The 27,394-nt window shown below is 40.9% G+C and overlaps 1 protein-coding gene across 4 annotated transcripts in view; it reads right to left on the bottom strand.

Moving 5' to 3' along the window:
- LOC141803859 (uncharacterized) overlaps window positions 1-27,394 on the bottom strand; it is a 149,025-nt gene that overhangs the window by 82,036 nt on the left and 39,595 nt on the right. For all 4 annotated transcript variants that reach the window (XM_074687891.1, XM_074687890.1, XM_074687892.1 and 1 more), the window contains exons 3-5: window positions 15,046-15,132; window positions 11,986-12,063; window positions 11,371-11,598 (exon numbers count right to left, since the gene is read on the bottom strand). In XM_074687891.1, the coding sequence (XP_074543992.1) occupies window positions 11,371-11,598; window positions 11,986-12,063; window positions 15,046-15,132 (393 nt within the window). The remainder of the gene's footprint in view (window positions 1-11,370; window positions 11,599-11,985; window positions 12,064-15,045; window positions 15,133-27,394) is intronic.

Below are 27,394 nucleotides of genomic sequence, written 5' to 3'. Positions count from 1 at the left end.
CAGTTGGTGTTGGGACAGACTTCTGTAGAGTTAAACACAGAGTCATTCAAACACAGTTTGACAAAGTTTTGAAGTTGGAAGGCTTGGCTAGAGTTAACAGTTGGGTTTAGATCCCTGTGAGAACATATGTCTGATTTTTTATGATGTGGCATAAAGGGAGGGAGGAGATGTACTAAAACTTTAAACATGTACGCATCACAGTCTGTGTACTTTTTTTAGGATGAAACGCTGAATTAACATGTTTTTTTTTTTAAATACTCCCTCAAGTGTTGTAACTTAAGTCCACATCAGTCAGGTTGTAGAAGTTCAAGTTCAGAAATGAAGGAGAGAGGTGTGAAGTTAAATGTCTAAGACCCAGACAGAGTTTTTAGGACCTTTGTATCTTTTGAATTTGGAAGCATCAAGAAAGACAAACCCAAAGTTCTGAATTAATTCTTATCTACCGACTTCTGGATGGTGGACGATTTAAAGGATCAAAAACAAAAAAATTTAGTCACATATGTTGGGTATGGTTTTCCTAAACTGGATCTTATTTGACAGCTCAAGGTAGAAACCATGAATTCACTAAAAGTATGCAAAACTTCTAACTCTGAATACCTTCATTTTACTAGCAGAGGCTACAGTCATGAATCATCAGCTCAACACTGACAGCCTTACAAAAAGCTGTACTGCTCTCACATTCACAGGACACACCTTTGGTTATACTACCTGAGCACTGATTTTGGAATTATAACTACATATGTGCTGGTTTTGAGGGTTTAAATTAAGCCATTCTTTGTGACACCAATGTTTTTTGAGGGAAAGCTGCAAAATGTCCTAAATTCTATGCGCAAATCCACCACAAACACTGGAGGAGGCCTAAATCTGTTAATGGGGAATATGAACCTTAAAGCTGTAGATACATAGTTCACTTTGCAGAATGTTACAAGGAAGAATTTATATTCAAATGTATCCCAGGGATAAAGTAAATTTCATTTTCATAATTATCCTTTTGCAAAAGATATCAGAGCAGGACTTTTTGCACTTGAAACTTGAAAAAAAACAAAACAATCAAGATTGGCACTGCAACTTACTAAAAATCCTGCAAAAGGCTCTACTCATAGTGGAGTAGCCATTTAAAGGGCACTCACAGAAATGCATGGAAATTAAAAATTTCAACCTGAGATAATTACTGAAGGATGTAGGAAGACTTATTTTGTTTTGTAGCATTTTTCAAAAAATGTCATTTTGTAGTCTGTGCCTAAGTAACCATATATAGGGCTCTAATTTCGTAGACCAGGCACAAGTGCAGTCAGGGCGTGGCCGGCGCATTTTGCAAGTTTCCTGCAGTCCCAAGAGAGGTGCAGTCCAGGCGCAGAGGAGCGCCTCCACGCCTCCCTCTGCGCAAATGGCAGAGAGGGAGGAGAAAAGCCGTGAGTGGGTTTAACACAGCCGATCGTTGTTTTCACCAACCAAATGAGCACCTCTCTTCGCCTTTAAATGCGCTGCGGCCAAGGCGCAGTGTCTGACTGGTCTGAGTGATCCCCGCACTGCGGATAGTGTGCTAGAAAGACCCAGTAGCGGAGACGGTCAGAGCCGCTGTCCCTGCAGCAGGAGAATGGACAGCGGGGAGCATTGGAGGACACAAAGCGTGTCACCGTGTGGGCCAGCTCCCGGGACAGATGTAATCTGTTCCTTTGTCATTAATAGGAGTAAATAGGTAAATCCTGAGTGACATACATTTATTTTGTCTCTTTTTTCTTTGTCTTTTCTCTCCCTCTTTTCTTTGAATGAAATGAAATGAGAGAACCAGATATATACTCAGTATCAGATGTTAAGGCTGTTTATTGTTTAATTGTAAGATGTGCATCAAACTTCCAGCTGCCGTCAGGTTAACTTTCCATTATGACAAACGGCTTTAATCTGACATCTGATGTGACGGGACAGTTATTATAGATATATATATGTATGTATGTATGTATATATATATATATATGTATATGCTGGTTCAGACAGTTACATTAAATAGTGATTGCTGTGATTGTTTATTGCATTAAAATGTGCCTGACACTCTGGAAACCTGCCTCTGAGGCTTTGTTGACATGTGCGCACATGTGCGCCTGTCAGCAAATTACAGCTGTGGAGGGTGCTCTCTGCTTTGTGCCGAGAATAGACCAGGTTGGCGGTGGCGAGCTTTCAGCGCACTTTCTGCACTGTTTTGGCACAAAATTGTCACTGCGTCAACATGAATCTGCTGACACCTCCCCCTGGTGCGCCGTCACACCCATCTCTACATTATCAAATTGGCAGCGCACGAAATTAACACTGCGCTGGGTGCACCAGGCTTGTGCCCCCTGCGCTGCGCCACGAAATTAGAGCCCATTTAGTTCCTTGTCTTCATGTTGGGTCTTTGTTAACAAAAAACAATCAGCAAATTTAAACCCCTTCAGTAACATTTGTTGTGATCTTGTGAGAGAGAAGACTATTTTATTGATTCTAGAATCAATATATTTGCAATATTTTATACAGAATTGTACTGATTCTGCCTTTTAGCCTTTTATAAAACACTTAATAAAACACTTATATACAAATATTTCTAACCTAGAGTGTTATGAGAGGACGTAAAAAGGAAATGGAAGTAAAAATGAAGTGGATTTTTCTTTTTTTCAGTGTGAAGTTTTAGAAGGATGTAGGAAGACTTATGAAATAGTTCTTTGCCCCATAAAGGTTTAAGGTTACATGTGTCCACTTTATACTACAGTAGGATTTTAAACGGGTTTTTTCTACAGTAACCACAGTCTTACAGCTTTTAGAGCCATTTAAAAACAAGTTTTTTAACAATTTATCAAAAGTATGTATGTGATGGTACCTGCTTTTATAAATACATTATGTCTGCTGCCTTTATAAAACTAAGAATTCATGATTCATTTCTATAATTATTGATATGTAAAGGTTCTGTTTGACTTTAACCTAAGAGAGTCATGGACATCAAGTGAAATATACACTCCGATGAATCTTCTCTGTCTCATGTCTGTAAGGCTGAAATCAACTTGGATTAAACTGTGACCCTACAGTGGAGGAAATAAGTATTTAACCCCCTGCTGATTTTGAAAGTTTTCATACTAAGAAATAAATGAAGAGTGTCTGATTTTTATGGCAGCTTTATTTTAACAGTGTTAGAAAAGATATCAAGAAAAAAATTGAGAAAATTACATGAAATGAAAAATAAAAATTAATTTGCATTTCATTGAGGGAAATAAGTATTTGATCCCCTACCAACCATGAGCAATGTAGGCTCCCACAGACCATTAACATACTCCTTATCTCAGTGAAGTCATTACCTTCATGAGAGACACCTGTCCCAAATTGTCACCTGTACAAAAAGCCACCTGCCCACAGACTCAGAGACACTCCAACATCTCCACCATGGGCAAGACCAAAGAGCTGTCTAAAGATGTCAGGGACAAAATTGTTGACCTACACAAACCTTTCTACCTATCTACAAAACCATCAGTAAAAAGCTGAATGAGAGGGAGACAACTGTTGGTGCTATTATTAGGAAGTGGAAGAAGTACAACATAACTGTCAATCGACCTAGGCCCGGGGCTCCATGCAAGATATCACCTCGTGGGGTCTCACTAGCCACGTATACATGGACCCAAATTTTCCGCTTGCATTTGGTTTATTTGCTCAAACGGAAAGAATTTAACCTTTGTATACAGCTCATTCAAAAGAAAAGTGCCAATCTGAATGGACATTTGATCGGTTTCAAATATGGTGGAATATGGAGTATTGCAACACCGTGATTAACAAACTGCCGCCCTCCAGCTTTGATAAATCTCGTGATGTTTACGTTTTTCTGCGCATGTAGACCAGAGATTGGAATATTCCTTTCCATGTATACTATTGTTTTCGGAAAAGTCATTCGGAAAGACGAAAAACTCCTCATGTAACCGTGGCTACTGATCATGAGAAAGGTTAGAGATCAGCCTAAAACTACACGGGAGGAGCTGGTTAATGATCCCAAGGCAGCTGTGACCACAGTCACCAAGAAAACAGTTGGTAATACACTGAGACGCAATGGTTTAAAATCCTGCAGTACGCGCAAGGTCCCTCTGCTTAAGAAGGCTAACATCCAGGCCCGCCTCAAGTTTGCCAATGAACATATTAATGACTCAGAGAGAGACTGGGAGAAGGTGCTGTGGTCAGATGAGACCAAAATCCAGCTCTTTGGCCTCAACTCAACTTTGGAGGAAGAGAAATGCTGAATATGACCCCAAGAACACCATCCCCACTGTTAAGCATGGCATTGTGTTTTGGAGGTGTTTCTCTTCTAAGGCGACAGGTCGACTTCACCTCATCGACGGGAAGATAAACGGGGCCATGTATCACAAAATCTTGAGTGACAACCTCCTTGCCTCTGCCAGGACACTGAAAATGGGTCGTGGATGGGTCTTCCAGGATGACAACGACCCAAAACATACAGCCAAGGAAACAAAGGAGTAGCTCCATAAGAAGCACATAAAGGTCATGGAATGGCTTAGCCAGTCTCCTGACCTTAATCCCATAGACAATCTATGGAGAGAGCTGAAGCTTCCAGTTTCCAAACACCTCCAGGATTTGGAGATGATCTGCAGAGAGGAGTGGGCTAAAATGACTCCAGATGTGTGTGCCAACCTAGTAAGCAACTACAAGAAATGTCTGACTGCTGTGCTTGCCAACAAGGGTTTTGCCACCAATTATTAAGCCATGTTTTGCTAGGGGGTCAAATACTTATTTCCCTCAATGAAATGCAAATTATTTTTAATTTTTCATTTCATGTAATTTTCTCAATTTTTTTTCTTGATATCTTTTCTAACACTGTTAAAATAAAGCTGCCATAAAAATCAGTGACTCTTCATTTATTTCTTAGTATGAAAACTTCCAAAATCAGCGGGGGGTCAAATACTTATTTCCTCCACTGTATATTCACATTTTATGCCTTTAGAAATGGTTTCACCCTGTTCAACATCCAGTTATTATTGGTTCTTGCCAAACATAGCTTTATGAGAAATGTAAAATGTTCAGAAAGATTCATGTAAAACACAATTTTTCATTTTTAACTGAAAATTTGGATGGAGTCTGGAATCAGCTGTTTCAAGATGGCATCTGTATTGAAAAGGATACAATATGAAGAATGTACTCTGTCTTATGTCATCATTAACATCATTATTAACATAATCATCATCAACATTAGCATCATAATCATCATCATCATCATCACAGCCCAGGGGTCAGATCTGCTCTTCTGTAGGCAGCAGGCAGACTGAAGTGAGCAAAACAAGCTCTGAAGCATAAACATGGTTTAAATAAAGGACACATCACACCAAGTCAAACATGCATGGTTTGGGATGAATGTGTTGCATGCATGTGTTCAAAGACAAAGTAATGAACAGATCATTTCCACACATGCAGGAATGCAGAAATGATCATAATGACACATTAAAACACATCAAACACGTCAGGATGATTAGCAAAGTGTGGACATGCAAGTTTTCAAAATAAGGGAGAAATCGGGCTTGCATCAGAGTAATCCCTTCATGTTTCTGCACCCTCTATGTTCTCGTGTTTGAGGATGAAGCTGTCGTCATTGAGAAAGCCTTCTGATCTCTGATGTTTCTCAATGGTTTCTGACACACACTTCATCAGCTCAGAGAGAATGAGAGACAGAAAGATGAACAAACAGATTAAACAGACAGAAGGATAGATCACACTGAGCTAACTCCTTCACACACACACACACACACACACACACACACACACACACACACACACACACACACACACACACACACACACACACACACACACACACACACACACACACACACACACCCCTCTCAGTCTGATTACCATTCCATCTCACCTTTCTCACCCCCGTCCTCTCTTCCTCTCTATTACATCACAGGATGTCATTAGGAGTCCAGAAAAAGGTGCATTTCCCTCTAAATCCATCATCTGTCCCTGGACGTCTAAACTGATTGAAGTTGCTATTTTCTCTTTTTGAGCTGTGATGCAAACCCTCACCCCCAGCTATAAACAGCTCACATACTGGGCATTATCATCTATATTTAATGTGGTTATTTAACGTGATAAGGTATTCAATGGGAGTACCTCTTAATCTGGAGTCAGGCACACTGCCAACAGCAACATTAAAGCTGAGTGCTGGCTGCCTCGTACATATTGACGGAGCAATAGTTCATAGTGTGAGAGTTAATCTGAATGTTGTGCATAAAGATTTAATCTCACTGAAACCTTGGCACCTGCATTGACAGAGGTGAGAGCAAGAAGAAGAGTCCGACTTTGGAGCAGAGGAGCAGTGTGAATCGAGGCGTCATGGACGGAGCAACAGGATGGTCAGTGAACGTGTCATCAGTGTCCTGCAGAAGTCTTGTAGCTCTAAATAAAATCCTTCTGCCTCATCTGAAAGTCTGGAATATCACTTCAGATGGACCAGGAACTTTTCTGCAGAACTAAAAGCTTTTCCAGTCTAAATATAGTTCTAGGGTAATAAATCTGAAAATAGCCCTGCCTTGGTGGTAGTACTTTCCTGATGTCCTAGAACTATGGGAGGTGGGGCCTGCAAGCTGAACACCTCTGATTAATGAAGCACTCACAGTGTTTTTATTTCTCCCCCTGTGCGCAATAAGATGGCCCCCAGCTGTGATAGACTTGGCTTAGTACCTCCTAAACAATGGTCTTCTTTGAGCCTGATAGTGTGAATGTGTCCCTGTCAGCTCCTGGTGTTCCAGTTTAAAGAGTGACCGTGTAAACTGGAGACCTTCGGCTGAACGTGTCAGTGGAGATCCAGTTTATAACAGCAACAGCAGGAAGTCCTGGGGAATGCATCCTAGTTTAGTTTTTTAAACCTGTTTATATCAAAATCTCATGAGATCAGTATTTAATAACAGTCTAAAGCTGTTTGCAAAGGAAGCATCCTGATGAAAGTCATCAGACAAGGACTTGTTTTTAAGCCAAAACTGCTTGAGCTTTGCGGTCTTTATTGATTAGCCATCCCAGCTCATCTCCTCTCAAATGTAAAAAAATAATCATCAGCATGATCCAACAGCACAGGCTGAATATCCTGCATGCAGACAGGCTAATTGAAGTGCTTAACCCAACAATGCAGGCCTGTCTTCTTCTACTAAAGTGTCATTTTTGCTGATCCACCTGAGTCTCAGGAACCATGTAGTTCCTGTGAATGTTTTTTGGGCAGCTAAATGCTTTTGTCTTGGGTCTTAGGCTGTATTCAGACTAGAGTCCTAAAGTCCTTTGGTCCACTTGTTTGGTCCGGACCAAAAGCGGACTTTATTTTTTTCGTTTGGCGCGGTTCGTATTCAGATTGTACTTTTTGCAAGTGGACTATATTCTGTAAACACATCAACGTGTGTGACGATCAGTGCTCTCATTGGACAGCACTGACAAAGGGGGCACACAGAATACAGACCTGGAAATGGAGGTAAACATGTGTTTGTGCTCTTATTAGAGCTGCTAAATCATTTTCAGTTTCAAGAGCAGCTCCTTCAAAGCAGGCTTAACAACACCGTTTACAATTTTGGAACAGCGAAGACGAATGCGCGCAGCAAGGAGACGCTATGCTCTGCATGTCCTGACCCACAACATGCTAGCAACAGTGTGGCTAAACAGAAGACGGAGGATCAGGTATGAACCAAAGACGGTTAGGTTACGGTGGCTTTATAGGCCCAAAAGGCGCATGAATCCTGTGGTTAGTTCGGATGGACCTTGGTTTGTATTCAGACCAGCACCAGAAAACCACGAACCGCACCAGAGTTCGTTTGGAAGTGAACCGAGACCACCTCAAAAAGTGGGTCTTGGTCCGGTTGTTTGGTCTGCACCAGGGTTCGTTTGTGTCTATTCACACCTGCATGAAAAGTCCACACCAGTGTGGGAAACGAACCCTGGTCCGTTTAAAGTGGACCAAACAGTCCAGGTCTGAATACGCCCTTAGATCCCTCTTTTTACATCAATAGAACCAGGTGCTCGTTTGGTGCTAGTGCTTAGTTGGTTAAAATCCCATTCTTCCAAAGAGCTGGTTTGGTTTTCCAATTTGGAGCCAAGTCATAGCGTAATATCCATTAACTATAAACAGCCAGTACATCACTGCAGATACATCCATTAACCCAGGGTCACTCTCATGATGAGGCAGCCCACAAAACAGCAATAGAGGAGCTCATCTTTTGCATGTACTGCAGCTTCAGTTTTGCCTTCATTTCAACTTTTTAATGAGAAACTCCAGACAGCTTCATCAGTGCACTAGCCTGGGTGTAGCACTAGCACTAGTTCAGTCGCTAAGGGGTGACAAAACATTGGATGGAACAAAGCATGGAATGATTACAGAGTATGTTTGCTATTTCATAGTTTAATGTTTTATAGAAAGAAATCCAAAACCTTTTTGTGACTTAGTTTTTGACATTTTCCTATCAGAGGTGGAGAGGTAAAAATACTTGAAGTCACAACAACAGATTTTAATGATGGACTTTCTTTATGGAGGGCGTCTTGTATGATGCATACTGGTTCTGTACTTTAGTTTTTTCACTTCATTAAAACGTTCCTTTGGGTTAATTCATGTGACAAAGCTGGAGCTCAGCACATAGATCTTACAATTTGAGCATTTTTACACTTTTTATTTCAGTAATTTGTAATCTGGTACTTTGGGATCTTAAGCGCACACAGACAAGCTGCAGTGCTAACTGGTGACATGTTACATGTTTACATAACTCAACAAAGAAATTGGATTTGCACCATGAGGATCAAAGATTGTCTCTTTATCTGAAGCTCACATTTGACTCTGTATTGTTGTCGTCAAAGTTACGTAAGAGGATCGCCACATTCATAGGCCGTCTGCAGGTATTTTGTATGATGGAGCAGTTAGCTAACAACAAGAACATCTAAAAATAGTAGCATGTGGTTATGTCACTGCGTTCTCTTCCTTGAAATCAAGGTTACTACAAATTTTAACTGTTTTGTGAAATGCCTGACACACTGTTCACAGAATGATCATCCTTCCTTCAGCTATCAATGCTTTCAACAGAGTTTTACTCACACATGTGACTGACACGAAATCACCCCAAAAGTGACTGAATGAGAATAGTAATTACGTAACATGAAGCCTGCACAGCTCCATGACTTTAAGTTAATGGGTCTATTTTTAGTCTACTGACAAAAACAAAGGTAGAGATAAAAATAAAACCCTGAAAAGAGCTCCCTAAATCATTCATAGCGTCTGCAGTAGTGAGACTCAGATAAGTTCAGAGTGCTCTGAGCTCCTGTAGACACGATCTTTATTTCTCCTGTGGAGTTTTTATGCTTGAAGGATCAACAGAGCGACTGAAAGTGCAAACAGACTGACGTGCTCTCAGCGCAGCACGTCTCCATTACAGAATCTGAGCTCTGGCCTTTGGGCTCAATTAGAGGGCTCAGTGTGCTGGTCCTTCTCTGGTGTAGAAACCCCTCTGTGGGTTTATTAGCAGAACTTATTTTCAACCAATGGTCAGCTTCTTTCAGTGAACTGATCCTGACAGAAACTGACCTTGTATGACAGGAACAGTAAACTCCCTTTGGGCAAACCCTGAGGGCTTTGACGTTTTACTTCAAAACTCAATGAGTCCTAAGCTCTTCTCCTTGGCTTCTATCAAACCAGCAAAACTTCCACTGGCTCATCTTGAGTGCAAACAGCTGGATAACAGCGCCCTCTGCTGCTTGAAGCATGTCCATTGTAATTTAGCCCAGTGGTTCTCAAAGTTGGGGCCACAAAAATGCTTTCCAAAATCAAACACTACAGTTACAGTTGCAAATTTCACCCTTTATTGAAAAAAAAAAAAAAAATATATATATATATATATATATAGATATAGTAGGGATTACAGTTTAGATCAAAGCTATTTTTATACAAATCAGATAAATTAAGTTTACAGGGATTAAAGCCAAGTCTACAAATTGTCAATGTATAGAACAACAGAAGGTTTTTTTTTATTTAAGGAATAAAACGAACAAATAAAAAGTCGATAAAGTCAGGAGGTGTGGGGGATTGTCTCCCAGAGGAAAAATCTAGCTATTCTTACATTAAAGCAAAGCTTTGGAGCATTTTGATATCAGGCTATGATAAATGAGGACCTGTTATTTAAATTAATGACAGTAGAATAAGAAGCCTCCACTGCTCTTGATCTTAAGCAGACTGAGGTAGGTGGACATACATAAAATACATTACTGTGTTCCTCATTTTATTGTCATTGCTACAGTTGGAGCTAATTCTGTTAACTGAACTATAGCTGGATACTTTGTGAACTCCCAGGGAATATATCAAAGATATTTTAACAGATGGTTTAGTCATCATATTTCACTTAATATACCTTAAATCTGGGAAATAACTAACAAACAAACTTAAGAGCTCCTATAAATTCAGTGGACTAAGAAGTATATTTTATTAAGCAATTGAACATAACTTGTGCAGTGCTGTGTTTAATAACTTTGACCCACTCAGTCATTAAAAGTCAAATAGTGACCTACTGCTAGCTTTTTAAGCTAATATGACATATAGGGCTCTAATTTCGTAGACCAGGCACAAGCGCAGGCGCACCTGCTCTGTGCCGGCCTTCCCCGCGCGGACAGGTTGTGACCGGTGCACTTTGCAAGTTTCCTGCAGTGCCAAGAGAGGCGCAGTCAAGGCGCAGAGAGGTGCAGAGGAGCGCGTCCACACCTCCCTCTGTGCAAATGGCAGAGAGGGAGGAGAAAAGCCGTGAGTGGGTTTAACACAGCCTCCTACGCAGAGCGAACTTCCCGTAGCAGATAAAAGTTCTGATTGTTATTAATGTCACACAGACCCAAAGCTACACTTGTGTCCACTTCAGATAAATACTGATATTAAAAACAGACTGCTCAACTTTTCTGTCTGATTGACACTGATGAGAAATATGAAAATTCTGGAATTGACCAAAAATCTGTCGTAGCAATGGAGAACTTTAATCCCTGAGTTTATGAGATTGTAGGGTTTTTTGTTTGATTTTGCTTGTTTTTGGATTTGCTTAATGTACTCACACAGTAAGCGGTAACTGGCAGCGCTATTTTGGGGGTTTCAGGCTCAAACATTTAGGAATCCCTGGTCTAACCCTTCCTAACTCTGGACTACTTCTGTGAATGGACAAAACGGGGTGTGAAGTTTAGATTTTGTTGAGATTATTCCAAAGCAGACTGGGACCCAGACTTTCAGGTTCTCTCTCTCCCCAGGTTACTGTGAGGTATAATTTGTTTTTCCTCCTCTCTCCTCAACACACTCCTTTATCCACCCTCCTCCCACTGTACACTTACACATGCATCCAACCCTCTCTCTGTTACCTGTGGAGTGGTCCATGGAGAAGAGTCCTTGGCCGCCAGCAGAGAAAGGATCACTGGTTTTAAATGGGCTGCTCCCACTGGTGTTACTGCTGGTTTTGTTTTCCACACCAAAGAGGCCAGAACTCTTCTGGGAGTCCATGGCTGAACCCATCACAGTCTGGCCCATCGTGGTCTGGAGTGGCGGCAGGCTGGACCCCATGGTCCCTCCCATCCCGGACTGAGAGAAGCCTGACAGGAGACAGAGCAGAGAGACCTTAAAAACACACGACTAGAGAAAACACACATCCTGCTGCTGGATATCAAGTATGCTATGGGTGAGATGATGGTGGACATATGGGATGATACTTGTTAAGTTAAAGCCAACCAGGACTACTAAATCTGCTTCTGTGCAATAATAGTCAATTATTATTTTTAAAAATTAGAAAAGGAAAAAGTTTGTCAGGGAGCGATCAAATTATGTGCTTATCAGTTTTTTCTTTTAGAATCAGAATCAGAATCAGAATCAGAATTGTCTTCATACTCAGAATTCATCCACTCATCGACTAAATTTAGGATCTGATTTAAAGACCCAACGAAACAAAAAGGACACAGAAGACAAAAAAAAGGAAAGAGGACCTAGGAATGAGTCGGGCATGCTGCTGTCCTTCCCCTTGTTCAGGCTCCACTGATCCGTCTTCCCTCCCATCATCGGACCTGTAAGAGAGGAGGAGGAGAGACAACCAGACAGAAAAGAAGAGACAGAGAGAAAGAAGACAAGTGACTGAGGGGGAGAATTGGAAAATCAATGAGACAGTTTTGGCAGAGCCGAAGAGGGAGTCAGGTGAAGTGGGAGCAGTGAGAAAGTCCGCAGGGATAAAGAGTAGATTGAAACAAGTCAGGAGGAAATGTGATGAGGCAAAGCAAAATGTCAAACTTCAGGAGTTTATATTCCAAAATGAGACAAAACATCATTCAACTATCTGTTACATGTAGAGCAAGTCAAGGCACAGTTTAATAACACGTCAATAACACTTCATGACACTTCATGACAACTGAATTGACCTGAAGATGCTTCAGTTTCAGGCGTCTGATTTTGAGAATATGTTCAGTACACAATGGAAGTCAGTCGCTCAGTTGGGACTTGGATTGGCTTGTAAACCAGTGGGTTTATGGTTCAAGTCCAATAAGGATAAAGGTGGAAATATAGGTGGTAGCCAGAGGAGGCAACTGATGCACATTGGCAGACCCTGTATCTTTTCATTGGTGCTTACAAGGTCATGAGGCTGTCATGGCTCACTAAGACCAAGGCTGTTTCCAGAACCACCAGCTGTACAAGCAGTACGTACAAACGACAAAAAAAAATACTACATGAGAAGAGCAAAAATCCGCAGAAAATGTTCTTCTAATTTAGGAAGATTTCTCACCATTTCCACAAGGAATGGGTACCTTTCATATTTGAAACAATACGGTACCGATGCCTGGTACCTGGCAATCGGTACCAGTACTCAAGGATACCAATTTTCGGTACTTTTTTGTGTTGATGTGGTAAAAAATATCAATTTGTTCAATAATAAAATATATATTTTTTACAATTTAAAAAATATATTCTTCCATAGATAACCTTGAAATGCTGTGTTCATGATCGGCATGGACAATCGCCTACTCTTCCACTCCCTCAGAGTCACAAGGATGCGTTTAGGTACCTAAACATGGTACCTTTTGATTTTACATGAATCGATACCCGGTACTTTTGACAGAATTCGGTCGGTACCTAAAAAAGTACTTAATTTGGTACCCATCCCTAATTTCCACAGTGCATGGCATCAATGTTGTTCTTTTTTACCTACACACCTACTGTGATGAGTTGGCAGTACAACTACAATACAACAACACTAATGTTAAAAGGAGCAGTGAGGACTATCTGGAAAAGCTAGTGTTTTCCAGAATAAAGATACAATTTCCCATGAGCACTTGCACCCACTGTCATGAGGATGTGACTTTTACCAAGGTTTGCATTTGTTTTGAAGCAAATCAATGGAGAGCAGGTCTTTTTGATGTATCTTTGTTGAAGACAACTTTTTACCGGATATAATACAATGAGGTTGGCTACTGTATTTAATTTACATTTTTAGTTACATGGAGCTATTGTTTAAAAGGCAACAGCAATTGAACTTTGTAAACTCAGTTTGTAGTTAAGTGTCCAGAAGGTGAGCCGACTTTCTGTTTAGTTTTCCTCACTAATGTGATCAACGTTAGTAAATCTTGATTATGTCCTACCAGTGCTCATCTACCAGCTCCAGTCGGACAGTTTTCTTATCAGCTGTACTTCAGCTTTCCCAACCAAAAACCGTTACAACTACAGGACCGATTCAACAGAACCAGGGATGCACTGATCCGATCCTGGTATTGTGTATTGGTTCCAATACTACTCAAAAAGTAAGATTGGATATCAGTGACAAAGGGCCAACCCATAGGATAGATCTATTCAGTTCAGTTCTTGCTCTTCTGCATTCATCAACACTGGTGAGTTTGTGCATTTTTGGCTTTTGTGTCAAGTTCAGATTGACCCTTTCCCAACAATACCTTATCCAGCTGTGGGAGGCTGGACTTGGCCAATACCGAAGCCAGTTTCAGGATCAGTGCATGCCAATTTTGAATACATTAATATCATTTTGGTTTACAAAGTTAGAAAAGCCTGAAGTTACCAAAACCTAATTCTCAATCTCATCCCTATATTACGGAACAGAGAATGGTAAATTAATACTGGTATCAGATTAAATCAGAATCAGTATCAGCTGATACCAAAGCTCATGTATCAGAATTGGTATTGGGACTTAAAAAGTTTGATCAGTGCATCCTTAACAGAGTAGTCATACTACATTCAATAGTCACAGGGACTACATACTACATTTATAAGCAGTACCATTTAGACCTGAATATAGGACGAACCCGATTATAAGACTCTATTTTCCAGACCAATCTACAGAAAAAGACTTAGAAAACCAAAATGTACTTTGTTCAAAGAAACTATTTTTTATTGCAATTCTGAGAAAATAATTGAAATAATAATAAACGACTGCTTTAATTTCTGGCTTTAAATGCAATCACTAATATCTGTAGACATGTTATTCAGACACTCTCTTAGGACATGCAATCTTCAGACATTGCTCTCTTACGCCATATTTTTGGGCGCCTGACAGTTTAACATCCTTGCTGCATTGACCGTCATGATCTTAAAATTAGCATCATAACTCCGCCTCGGTTGTCAGTTAAATTGGCCGGTTTTGGTCCACTTTGCTGTGGACAATCAGTGTGTGTCATCTCCTGTCACTGCGTCTCTGCTGTGACTGACAGATGACTGCAGCCACAGTGAGGTCACTGGCTTTACAAAAAGCTGATGCCCTCTGCTGTTGCAGCTATATCAATGGGAAGACCCTTATTATAAGACAACCCCACTTCTTTTTTTTTTTTTTTTTCAATGAAGAAAGCCTTGTCTTACATTCAGGTCAATAGGGTATGTACTAGGGGGTCTCTAAAACAGCCCATGACTGAGGATAACACAGCCATCAGAAATGTGACACCTCTGCTCTCACCAGGATGACAGGTCAGAAAGAAAATCTCAGAAACAGAGAAATGCTCACTAACGCTATGTCAAATGTGAAAACTTCTCTGAACCACAATCCTTGCTCCTCTTACCTGACAGGTAGTCAGAGCCAAAGGCCGGCTGTCCTGGTGGGTCTTGGCGTCCCCCAGAGGACATCATTGATGACATCATTCCCTGACCTAAAGAAGACAAAAAGGTTCATCAACATTAAGTCTCTCAAATACAGACTGAAACCCATCTCAAGGAGTTCTTATAAACACATGAAGGACTGTGCGTTTTGAATCCAGCACTAGGTGAGACAGACTGAAAACTGCACCTGAATGTGTCTGTCCCTCTGTCTCCCTGTCTGTCTCTCTGCTCTGTCATCCAAATAAACATTAAACAGGCCTGGCCTCCCTAGGTCAACCTTTCCAGACTGTGAGTGTGTGCAGATGTGTGTGTGTGGTGTTCATCTATTGACACTGAGGCGAGCAGACAGAGCACATTTCAGAAGGAACAATCACCAGGGTTACAGCAGGAGAGGATGACAGCATCTGTGGTTCCCACGACAACAAACACTGTTGGCAAGCTTTTCCACAAGAACGATGCATGTGAGCAAACTGCTGACGCACATTGTAGATGTTGATGAGCAGGATAAACACGTACAGTGCGCCGATAATAAAATAGGCAACTCAGACACGAGTCATTTTTTGAACCAGGCTGTCAAAATGTTTATTTCTGCCTTGAAAACAGCTTTTTTTGGCTTGGTGTTTACGCGACTTCTGGTACTTCCGGAGCCAGCCTCATGAGGACGCTCAAGAAACAAACGATTTTAGCACTTCAGCAGTGTCTCATTTTCTGAGACTAGATGTTGCCTCTTGACATCGTTGTCTTTTATACCAAAACTGGTCAGTCTGCCTTAGCAATAAGAAGAAAACAGCACCTTTATTTATTTATTTATTTATTTATTTATTTATTTATTTATTTATTTATTTATTTATTTATTCATTCATTCATTCATTCATTCAAAAAGCAGTAATACAACAACTCCCTCCTATCTGTCAGTCCTGCTCTCTGGGTAGCCACCACACTCATTGTGGAGGCTTCATGAAGTGTTTGTTCATTGTGAGTGATATTAGTTTACTGCTTCAGTGCTTCTGTTGGTGGATGTTATCACCTCTCTGCGTGCTGATAGAGACTGAAACACTGAAGCCCTGTGAAGAGCTTCTTAGTGGACTTTCATGGTTTTGGTCTTATTTTAGTTAATGAAGGTAGACATTGTTCATCAGCTTTATAAACTGAAGAGAGCACTTGTAATGTTTTGGATGGTCTCTAAATGCTTCATATTGTCAGCAGTCATGTTTGTTGGAGTTATGGTACAAAGCTTAAATAATGTCAATTTAAAGGTTTTATACACATCAAATAGATATCAGTGAATACATGTGTTCTTATTCTTTTATAGGACTTTGATTATCCATATAAATGTCCTGAGCACACACTGCTCATGTATCAAGTATAATAGAGTGTGTAGCTGTCCATGGTCCTGAAACACTCAGGGGTTAAACAGCCTTTACTGTATATCAATGTCTTCAAACCAGCAGTGTGTTTGCTCTTCTGAGAAGTGTCCCTGCTTCAGAGACACGTGGTGGTCATGACTTGTTTTTCTGTCGTGTTTTCAGGGGGAAATGAGGACGCTGGTTTTTGGGGCAGTGCCAGTATCTGTGTAATGGTGGGTATCATGAATAATGAAGCAGAGTGCATCAACAGTGATTGAGTGTGTGTGTGAGAGAGAGCAAGTGTTTCTTTATTGCTGTATCATTTTGGGGTTTATAAAGATGAAAGACATCTCTGAACTGCTACACCCCACCCCACCCCCCACCCCCCCCACACACACAGCAGACACAACAACTGCCGAGTCATTGTAGACAGACAGGACGCCTCAGGAGTCCTGTCCTATCAGACCTGATCAGAGCACCTGACCTGCATGAAAATGCTTCAGCGCCTTGAACACACCTTCAGAGCTTCAAGTGTAATAGTAAACTGTTAGAAAACAAAGATGAATGAAAATCAGAAATTATTTCTTCAACCATTTGGCGGTGTATTTCACATATCGACCAGTTTTTGCAGCAATAGATCTGGACTGAGGCCTAAAGACCTCTGTTAATAAGTTTGTGAATGTGTGATGAATCCTGTAACTGTAGCCAAGGTTATAATAGTTTTGGATTTGTCATTATAGTTTAATATTAGTTAGTTTTGACATTTTGTTTTCCATTACAGTTTAGTTTTAATTAGTTTTAGAGCAGGCATTCTAGTTTTTATTTAGTTTTGATTTTTGCAACAAGGCTTAGTTTTAGTTTAGTTTTGGTTTAGTTTCAGTTTAGTTTTAGTTTTTCATACCTTATTAACCAGGTGCAGGATTCAAAAAGGTCAGAGTAAATGTTTTGTTATACTGTTTATTTTCAAGTCCAACATAGTGCTCACTGCTCAGTCAATGCTGATACTGAACTGTTGGCTGCTGCCTTCAACACAAGAACATAATATTAACTTAATATAAAAAATATAAACATAAATTGAATAAAAAATGTTAACATGAATTATATAAAAACTGTTAACATAAGTTACATAAAAGTAATTTAAACATAAATGATATAAAACAATGTAATATGAGCTTTAATAATTAGAAACTTGGACTCCATAACAATAAAGGCAGACTCAAATACAATTTAAGTCAGACTCACATGAAATTAAACTATAACAGATGCTCTGATTCATTGCCCCTCTATGTTTCGTCGCAGCACAGTGCACAGCCAGTCAGTGCAGTAAACAAGCACGTCCCAGTACGTCACTATGATGGTGCTGTCCGGCACTGACAACTGCAGAAAACTGTTGTAAAATTGGTTTGGAAAATGTGTCGGATAAATTTAAATCCTAAAGGCTATGAATGTTGTCAAAAACTATAACTAAGGACATTTTGTCTATAATTTTGGTTAGTTTCAGTTAGTTTTGTTAACACAAGATACAGTTTTAGTTTACTTATTGTTTTTGTTTTCTTTTCTAGTTTTTATTAGTTTGAGTTAACTACAGTGTATTTTAAATTTTAGTTTTCGATTTTAGTTTCGTTTTAGTTAACTATTATAACCTTGACTGTAGCAGATGATTACTGTTGCTGTTAACTAAACAAAAAACAGTGACAGAGATTACAGAGGTTAGCGGAGGAGCTAGCACAGCTTTTCCTCCTTTCCACTTCTTGTCGTACACTATTAAAAGATAAATGGGCCTTGCTTTGCAACAGGAGATAATCATAGCTAAAACCAGACTACAGTTTACAACAGAGTCATTCACTCAGCACTGACTTTTAGGAAGTAACAGCTTGAGTTTGCAGTCCAGGCAAACACAGATGGGCATTGTGACATCATATGTATGTAAATATCACAACAGTTATTTTCTATAGCTAGACTCAGTGAACAGTTTTAAAAACAGCCTTTAACAACTTTCTAACACCAGCTTCAGTTGGCCTCAATAAGCTCAACTATTAAGGACAACAACAACTAAGTCACTCTGAGGATTGAAGGTTCAATTACAAGTCTTGTTGTCCCCATGCCTGAGTGTCCTTGGGCAAGACACTTGTCAGGGAAACTTGAAGGAAAATGAATGCCTGTGTGCCAGTATTCTCGTCATTATCACATGGGTTTGTTAGGAGAATTGTTGACCTCATTCCTGAAAGTCGTTGGAGTCTTTAGTTGTCTGTGAATGTCTTTGGACCAGATTCCTCGATTCAGTTCTTGTGTTTTGTCAGAATCACATGATCCCTAGTGTGAGTGTGACCTTAGCTGCTAAGGTAAAAGATTCAAAACTGCATTGTGTCGGGTTTCAGGTATGTTAGGAATATGTGTGAATCTGTGATCTGTTTGCAATCAAACATCTTTTTACCGAATATACACATCCAAACAGACACTGAGCAAATAACATCCTACCATCAAAGTCATTATGTCTAAAGTACCCTTCAATTCATTTTATGAGGTTTCTTATTTGGGGTAATTAAAAATAAATGCAACAAAAACTAATAGAGATCAAATAAACTGTCTGATTAAACTGTGAAAATGTTGTGACAAATCAACAAAGGCCACGGTCCTGATTACTCTAGAACTCTAGTCAAAGCCATTATGTTACACACACGTACGCACACACACACCCAAACAGTGTGCGTGCAGAGAGAGTCAGATAGTCCTCTGAGGGCCACAGTCACTACAGAGCCCCAAGGTCAAACAACACCTGCTTTTCCAACAGGACTCTTACAGCATTCATGCCTCACTGGAGCAGAGACACGACAGAAACAAGACCAGGAGAGCCGGGGCGAAACACCCGAGCAGGGGACCTCCACAGAGATAGTTTTAGGGAGCAGTTTAAGGAAATACAGTTTGACCTGCTCATTCAGAGGCACAGACTGTTTTTGCTGCTCGGTAAGCACAGCGTGGTATGGATGATCCAGAAGTATCTCTGTCAGTGTGTTCGTTTGATGATCAGCTGAATGGATGAACTGCTGGGAGTCTTCTGTCTCGAATGGTCATCTTCTCAAATATAAGGCCTGTTAGTCAGTGTGCTTACAGGTGTGCTATAAAAGCTTTTAGAATTGAAAAAAGATCAATGAGATGAACCAAGTCTCATGGTCCTGCTCTGTGGTGACTGATGGAGTGAAGTGCTCTAAGGTGTCAGAAAACTAGAAAAGAGATGAATAAGAACAAGTTTAGTTATTAACTAAAGGGGGGGCATACTGCAGGATAATGGTCCAGTTGGGAGGTGGGGTTGTTCTGCTAGGAAATGAATATCAATGCATACCCTTAAATTTTTTAGTGTTTTATTTTCCAATCAGCTCAGATCATTACATTAAAGAACAGAACAGTACATACTCTAAGAGTTCCATAAGAGTCCTATAAGAGTCCTCTTAAGACCCTATGACACATCACGATCAAGCAACACTCTGAGCCTTAAACACAAGAGGAAAGTGATGACTACTTTCTTTTATTGACATGCCAAGCCCTTTGAAGTCCGACTGGATTAGGGTAACAACACAAGAAGTTGTCTAACCAAGCGGCAACCTCCGGTCTGAGAATTGAGACAATGTGGAAGTGCTAAAATCTGCTGTGTCTGGAGTGTTCGCTTGAGCCTGGCTCCGGAAGAAGCGGAAGTCACATACACAAAAGCCAAAAAAAGCCATTTTCAAAGCAGAAATTAACCTATTTACAGCCTGGTTCAAAAAACTTCTCCTGTCCGAGTCGCTAATTTTACTACTGGCTCCCACTGTACGAGGGGTGAATATTTTTCTAATGCGGCCATTCAGAGGATATTAAGATCGTGAACCCCCCCAATAAGAAGCACAGCTGAGGGTTACGTGACGGCCGGCGCCCTATGGCTGTAGGCGAAGCCCTTGCCACTACCAATATGGCTGCTATAGCCGATGTGCTTCATTTTCCGTTTCAGGAACAGACGGGTGACGTTGGGGAGACTACGTCCATGTTTTATACAGTCTATGTGTCTAACATGGTAAATGTTCAGCTGAAAACTCATTTGATCAAAACCTATCCAAAACCTTTGTCTGATTGGTTTTAGATGTTTTATGACAATGACATGATAATCAATGCTTCATCATTAAAGGCTCAACAGTACAGTTGCGTAGCGATACGGTTTGAAAACATAACATCAAGCAAACGTTGTAGTAGCCGGCTATATGTAGCACTATCGGCAACCTGGTGCTCCAATGTATCTGTAGGCTAACGTGTCAACAAGTAAACACTGCACATGAAAAAACTGAAACCTTATCAAGTGTTTCTGTCTTGTTTGAGGTCAAATTTGTCTAATTATACTTTATATAAGAGACATTCAACTTATCAGCCCAGAAGAATGTTTTGTTTTAAGTTATTTTAAGACAAAAAGGAGGTCTGAATTGCCTGTAGACAAATTTGCTAGAAAATCTGCTTGACACTAGACTAATGTCTTATGACTAGTAACTTGTCTCTTTTTCCATTGGCAGATTTATTTTTAACTTTTTTTTACAAGCAATTCAGACCTCATTTTTGTCTTTAAATAACTTGAAATAAGACATTTTTCTGGACTGGTCAGGTGAATGTGGCTCATATTATGTCTAAAAAGACATTTTCTACTGAAAATAAGACAAAAACATTCAAACACACAAAAAAATCATTTTGTTTCTGCAGCTCAAATAATGACCTGGAGCAACTGTATTAGAGAATTCCTGAGGTTTGAGGATAATGTGAAGATGATTTGAAGATATAGGTTTTTACTTTATAAGCCCTGTTAAGAGATTTACTGCTTCAGAAGTTTAGACCATTGACTGGAAAAAAAATAAATAATGGACATCATTTTGCTCAACTCAAAGTGAGGTTGCCACAAAAACTGCTCCCCCTAGTGACTGGCAGCAGTGTAGGTCAAAAACTCTGTCTACCCAGTCTTTCCAGATGGAATGTGGTTAATTTTTTAAGAATAAATACAACATGTAGAAATGTTTTTTCACATTTATATGCTGTGGTGAAATGAGGATACTATTGGGCTGCATTGTGTTCAAATCCTCTTTATTCTGAAAAAAAATATTTCTTATTTGCTAGGTTAAAAACAAGATTTTATGTCACGTTTTTTTCAAGAACGTTTTTCAAGCACAAGCTGACAGGAAATATAAGACTTCAAATAGAAAAAAAACGTATTTGTCATCCAGCTCAGACTCTGACCCAGACTCTGGCTGGCTGCACAATGGTGGCGCCTCTGATGGCTTCAAAACAGTGCAATGGTAAAAGTTGGAGGCATGCTGTCGTTTCTATGTACAGTCCATGATTCACACAGACAGCTAACAGAGATGGAAAGTACAGAGAGGAGAGACAGGACATCATTGGTTCTGTTTTCTGTTTTCTGTTTTCAGGAATAAACTGCCTCAATAATCTAGCTATAGCTAAGAATAAGTAAAGGTAGATCTGAGCAGTCTTTGTTTCAAACACAAAGTCTGAAGTACAACAAAAGGAGGACTGACGAGACACAGGCCATCAAATGTTCTCCCTCAGAGGTCAGGGGGCTGGACCGTCTGCTGTGCAGGGCCTCTGAAGTGGTTTGGGGTTTGCACAAGTGCACTTTGTGATGACGGAGCTGTGCCGTAGGAGTGTCAGGGCTGGGCCAGGCTGTACTTAGGCTCACAGTGAGAGTACAGCCTGCTGCTCTGTTCCAATAAACATCTGTGAGGTCAGTTCAGGCTGGAACAGAGGTCAGAGTGTAACAGTTCAAATTCACATGGCGGGGATCTTAGATTCAGGATTCAGGTTTTATGAGTGAATTAGACCCTCTCCCTCATTATAATTACTGTACTGAACTTAGTGCCCCTCATGAAAGATACAGCGTTGACCTTTATATATAATAGTGGACGATCAGTTTAATGGTTCTTCTAGAATGCCATAAGACAGTTTAGAGTTGATGTCTGCTGTGATCAAATCAAAGGAGATGGCAAATCAAAGAGATCAAGACAACATGATTAAAATCTGTGTCAAGATGAAGAAGTGTGCTCAGATTCATTCAAAGCACACGCTGACAGACCATTTCTGCTTTTTACACGTGAACATGAGAAACTGTGGTGAAATGGATCTCCCTGATTTTATCTCCTCGTCCTTGGCCTGTCCCTGTACTCTTCCCACTCTCACTGAGGCTGATATTAGCGTGCGTGTTAGCAATGCTAAAGTCTGTCCAGCTCTCTTCTCTTCAAGCCAAGGACGGAGGAGGTTAGAGAGAGCTCCCATCCTTGCTAACAGCTGTCACTAACTCTGGGGGGAGACGAGCACTTAAAGGGAGGGCGTGAAGCGGGCGGTGAATATGAGGGTGACATGAGGAGGGTAGAGAATAGAAGCTGAGCAGGTTAAAGAGTTTAGACACAGCGAAGGTTTTTCACTTACAGACATACACAGAGGATATGTCATCATATACTGCTATAGCAACAAGCTGGCGAGAGTAAGCACACTTTACTGATGTGTGTGTGTGTGTGAGTCACTATTTTAGAGGGAAAAACTGAAGCTGGAAGGATTTTGTGAAAGAATAAAGTCTTTAATTCATGCACATGAATTTTCTGGTTCACAGTAAGAGACGATAAGGAGTCAGAGCACCGACACCAATGACACTGCTTATTTTACAGGTTAAAGAGGGGGTATTACGCTTGTTTTTAGCATTGGTATGAGAGGGCCAGTAGGGGTAGAAGCTTTACATGGTATACTATTCAAGAAAAAACACTATTTTTCTTTCACTGGTGGCTTTGATCAGTCTTTTTCAACCTATGTTGAGCCATGGCAAACTTTTTAAACTGAAAATATCCCGTGGTATGCTGCAAAACAAAAGAATAATAAGATGGCCCTTAGGCCTAATAATGACAATATATCAATACTCACAGTGTGAAACCTGGGCCTGTTTGGACCAACACAAAGCTGATATCCAGGGTGGAATTGAAGACAGACACACACAAAGCTCTTCCTAAGCAGCTCTCTGTTTCATTTATTTATGTTTTTTATAACAGTCAGGGTTGAAAAGCTAAGCTCACACAGGTATGTTGTGGAAAAAGGGAGTAATGTATGGTGGCCCTTAGAGCTAACAGCGCTGAAACTTAAAGGGGACATATCATGCTTGTTTCTCCTTTTCACTATGCCAGACTAGGATGCCTATAAAGCATTTCTGTCCTCAGTATAAGTCATTTAGTTCCTTCATTGCCCCACAATAGCGTTCTCAATATCCTCATTTTAGGCCATTCTGAAGATCTCGTTGAAACGCTCCGTTTCCAGAATGACCTCCAGTAACCTCGCAACGTCACAGCCCTTTGTGCTCTAATTGGTCAGTTCTATCAGAGAGGCGGAGGAGGTAGAGCCAGAAGGCAGTTTTTGCAGCATTGCAGTATTTACAAAACCGCCATATTGGATGGGGCAGACCGAGCAAGTATGCTGTTTGCCAAAACTTCACCGTAAGGCATTGATAGCACTAATAAAATGACAGAGTGTAGGATACGTCCTTTTGTATTGGACCCCGAGTCAGACCCGGACGGTTCTGCAGCTCAGGAGGAAGAAAATCCACCTGGACACAGATCATCTCAGGACACTTCAGTGTGGTGAGTCAAACCAGTACTGTAACATGTATAGTTTATACGTGGAAATATAGGCAGACTTCACCAATAAACTATTTCTACAACAGGGCTCCATCCTGCTCCTTCACTTTCTCTGTCTGTTTTATCCATCATGCTGAAAGTGTAGTCTAAAGATCGCCTCTACCGTCAGTTCCTCACTATGTTATTACCGCAGCATTATTGTGGTCCAGGTTCACAGTGCATGTCAGAACAAGCATGCAAATATCACAGTCTCACAAGTATTACGACATCTGCTAAAACTACAGTGTTTAACTGCTAATTCACCATGTAAAACCGAGCTGCTCAGCAGAGCAGAGTCCCTGCATCCAGCATCTGAGGGGGGATACTCAGCTCTTGGTGGGTGTATCCCTTGGTGGTGGTTGTGTGACTAACTGACATCACAGAGGAGGAGCTGCTTTATCAGATTACTCCAATAAAAAGAAAGGATCCTCATGTCATCACGACGGTCGAAATCTCGCGGCCAAATGGCAATGACCTATTTTCAGAGGCATCAAATCTCGTTCTAGGATATCAGAAAAATACAATATCGCATTTTTGGAAAATTCAGGGGGTGAAAGGTCTTGTTTTCAAATTTTTTATATTATATGTAAGTATTAAATCAGGGATCAGCATGATATGTCCTCTTTAAGAAAACCCATGCAAAAAGACAAAAGACAAGCAAATTAAGAAAACATCTTCATCAGTTTGACAATACCCGCACAGCATTTAGAAAGCGCACAGCAAATACAACAAAACAACACATAAAAAAAATGTGCTGCAAATACACTAGCCCCACCTCCAAAAACCCCCTTTACTCTGACTAGCCAGCTCTCTGGAGGCCTGTGCTATGGAGCTATGGGCAGACCTTGGTGTTTGAGGCCCGCTTCTTCCACGTAACCAGTCAGGAGATCCTCATGTGAAGACTTCATAATTTCAGAAAGACCTCATACAGATCCCTTGCTATTTTTAGGACGGAGCATTTTGATTAGTTTACAGACAGATTTGGGGATTTCAACATTTGAATATGTAGAGGTTTGAACATCCAGCATCGTTACTTAATTTCCACAAATAAAAAGATAACACCCCCTTTTAAACACTGAATCTATAAACTCTTTGAGAGTAACTCCTCAGTTTGTACCTCTTCATGTTCTTAAAGTAGGGGCCAGCTCTTTTCACAGCTATGAAATGCTGACAAGAACATGAAGATAGACCAGGCTGGTGAGGAAGGGGATACAGGACGATGAGAGATGGAAGACAACCAAGCAGACAGTGTTTAAGGGGGGTGGAAGATGACAGAGTTACAAAAGAAAGTGAGAATCTCTTTCCCACAACAAAGACGAAAAGACAGATTACAGGAAAAGGAGGAGGACAGACATCAGAACAGGGGTGATGAACACATGACATAAACACATAGGCACAGAAAAAAAAAGAGAAACAGAAGAAGGGAAACGTTCAGATGAATCCCTTTCTCCTGGGTGACAGCCACACACAGCAGAACAACACACTCCAGATGCTCTATAATGATGCCGAAATCCCATGGCCGTGGAAAACCATGTAAATCCTGTCGCTGTGACTGACAGACTGTGGAAATGGTGGAACCTCCAGGGACTCTGCCTCTCGTCTTGGCTGTAAAACATGAGCTCTTTTCTAGATTACATCCAACACAACCTCCTGTTTCTATGCAACTGTAACCCCCCGGCTTATAGTGATATACGAAGCTCGTAAAGGAGGTCAGGACGAGCACAAGGACAGACAGGAAGCTCTGAGGTGCTTTCATGTAGATTCTCCCATCGTGTGTCTTATTTTTAGAATGATTTCAGAACTTTATCATCAAGGGTAAATGTTTGACTCCAACACATGTGGAGATACCCCCTTTGAAAAACTATCACTGGATAATCAACTCATGAGTTATATGCTGTTTATTTCTGAGAGGGGAGCTCGTGGAAAAATGTTTCATATTTCATGACTTTTGGATGAGAAACACTGTTTGACAGACGAGGTTAGGCTGAGACAACAAAACCACAGGTTCATGCAAGACCTTGAAGCTGCAGGGTCAGGAGGTGGAGAGAAAGACCACCATAAGGTTTAGACAAGCAGTGAATGAAAACTGTTCATGAGTCACAAATGTTTGGATTTGCCCAGAGGCTGACTGAACCATGGCCCAGTTTGGAAGATGGGATTTGTTACTGGTAAGGGGCCAGTTTACCTCCTCAGCGCTGCCAAACAGCCCTTGGGCAAGGCACTGAACCACTTACAGTTCAGGGTGCATTTTCCAGAGCAGTCCTCTCTCTCTGTCATCCCTCTGTGAGTGCATGTCGACTGAAACCTGTGTGCGTATACACATGCTCCCAGGATGGTTGAGTCTGTTCTTCATTTTCTTCTGCATCACAGAGAAATCATAAATTTGACGGATGTCCCGATCCCGATCCATACTTTCTGATCAGGCCCGATTTTGGCATTTTTTAGTGTATCGGTGATACTTTGATACTGATTTGGAAGCTTTGTACATCTTAATAATACCAGTTATAGGGCTGTAATGGTCCTATGGTCCAATCTACACAATATAAAGACCAAAAAGACCAAAAAAAATCCATTCAGTATATCCACTGCAAAGCTGCATACTAGTTGGCTAATAAGAACCGCGCATGGCATGCGCGGTTCGTATAGGTACGTGAGTCCATCCAATCCATCTCCCTTACTTCGCACCGTCATGCCCATGGTCCCATCTCGTCCTTCCCCACTACCCCTCTCACGTCAGCTAGCTGCTCAGCTACAGATGCATCATGGAACCAGAGAAGACCGACTGACTCAGAGACAGCTGAGTTTCTGAACAGTGAAACACTCAGTTTGACCTTTCAGGCAGAAAAATGATCACTTTCTCTAATTTCCTCACTAGCGGCCAAGGATCCAACCCATTCACAAACATTTCTCCCCCACGCCACAGTGCCTCACCACCACAATAAGTGCCTTGCTGTATCCACAAAAGAAATAAGTGTGATCTTACTGGCTGTCCGTTCAGCTGTTGGATTTTGGTACACACACAGCTCAGTAGATAGCTTGATGAGAAACCAGAACTGATCTGACCTGCTCACCTTTACCGTCTCCTTTCCTCCTGCTTGATTCGACACGGCTGAGCAACTAACGTGTACATGAACCAGCTGACAGGACGGGCACACTCGCTGCAACAGTTTCACATAGGGCTAAACACAAACTAATTAGCTTTAACAGTGGATACTACTACTCCCACTATAGCCGAACTCATGCCGAACTACTTAAAAAGCCACCGGGACCGCTCCAGGGTGGATACAGGT

The sequence above is a fragment of the Halichoeres trimaculatus genome, unplaced genomic scaffold (genome assembly GCF_033239565.1).
Source record: "Halichoeres trimaculatus isolate MK-OKI-2021-1 unplaced genomic scaffold, fHalTri1.1 fHalTri1_scaffold_15, whole genome shotgun sequence".
NCBI lineage: Eukaryota > Metazoa > Chordata > Actinopteri > Labriformes > Labridae > Halichoeres > Halichoeres trimaculatus.
The sequence above is the reverse complement of the archived record's forward strand: the minus strand, read 5'-3'. Positions and strand labels throughout refer to the sequence as shown.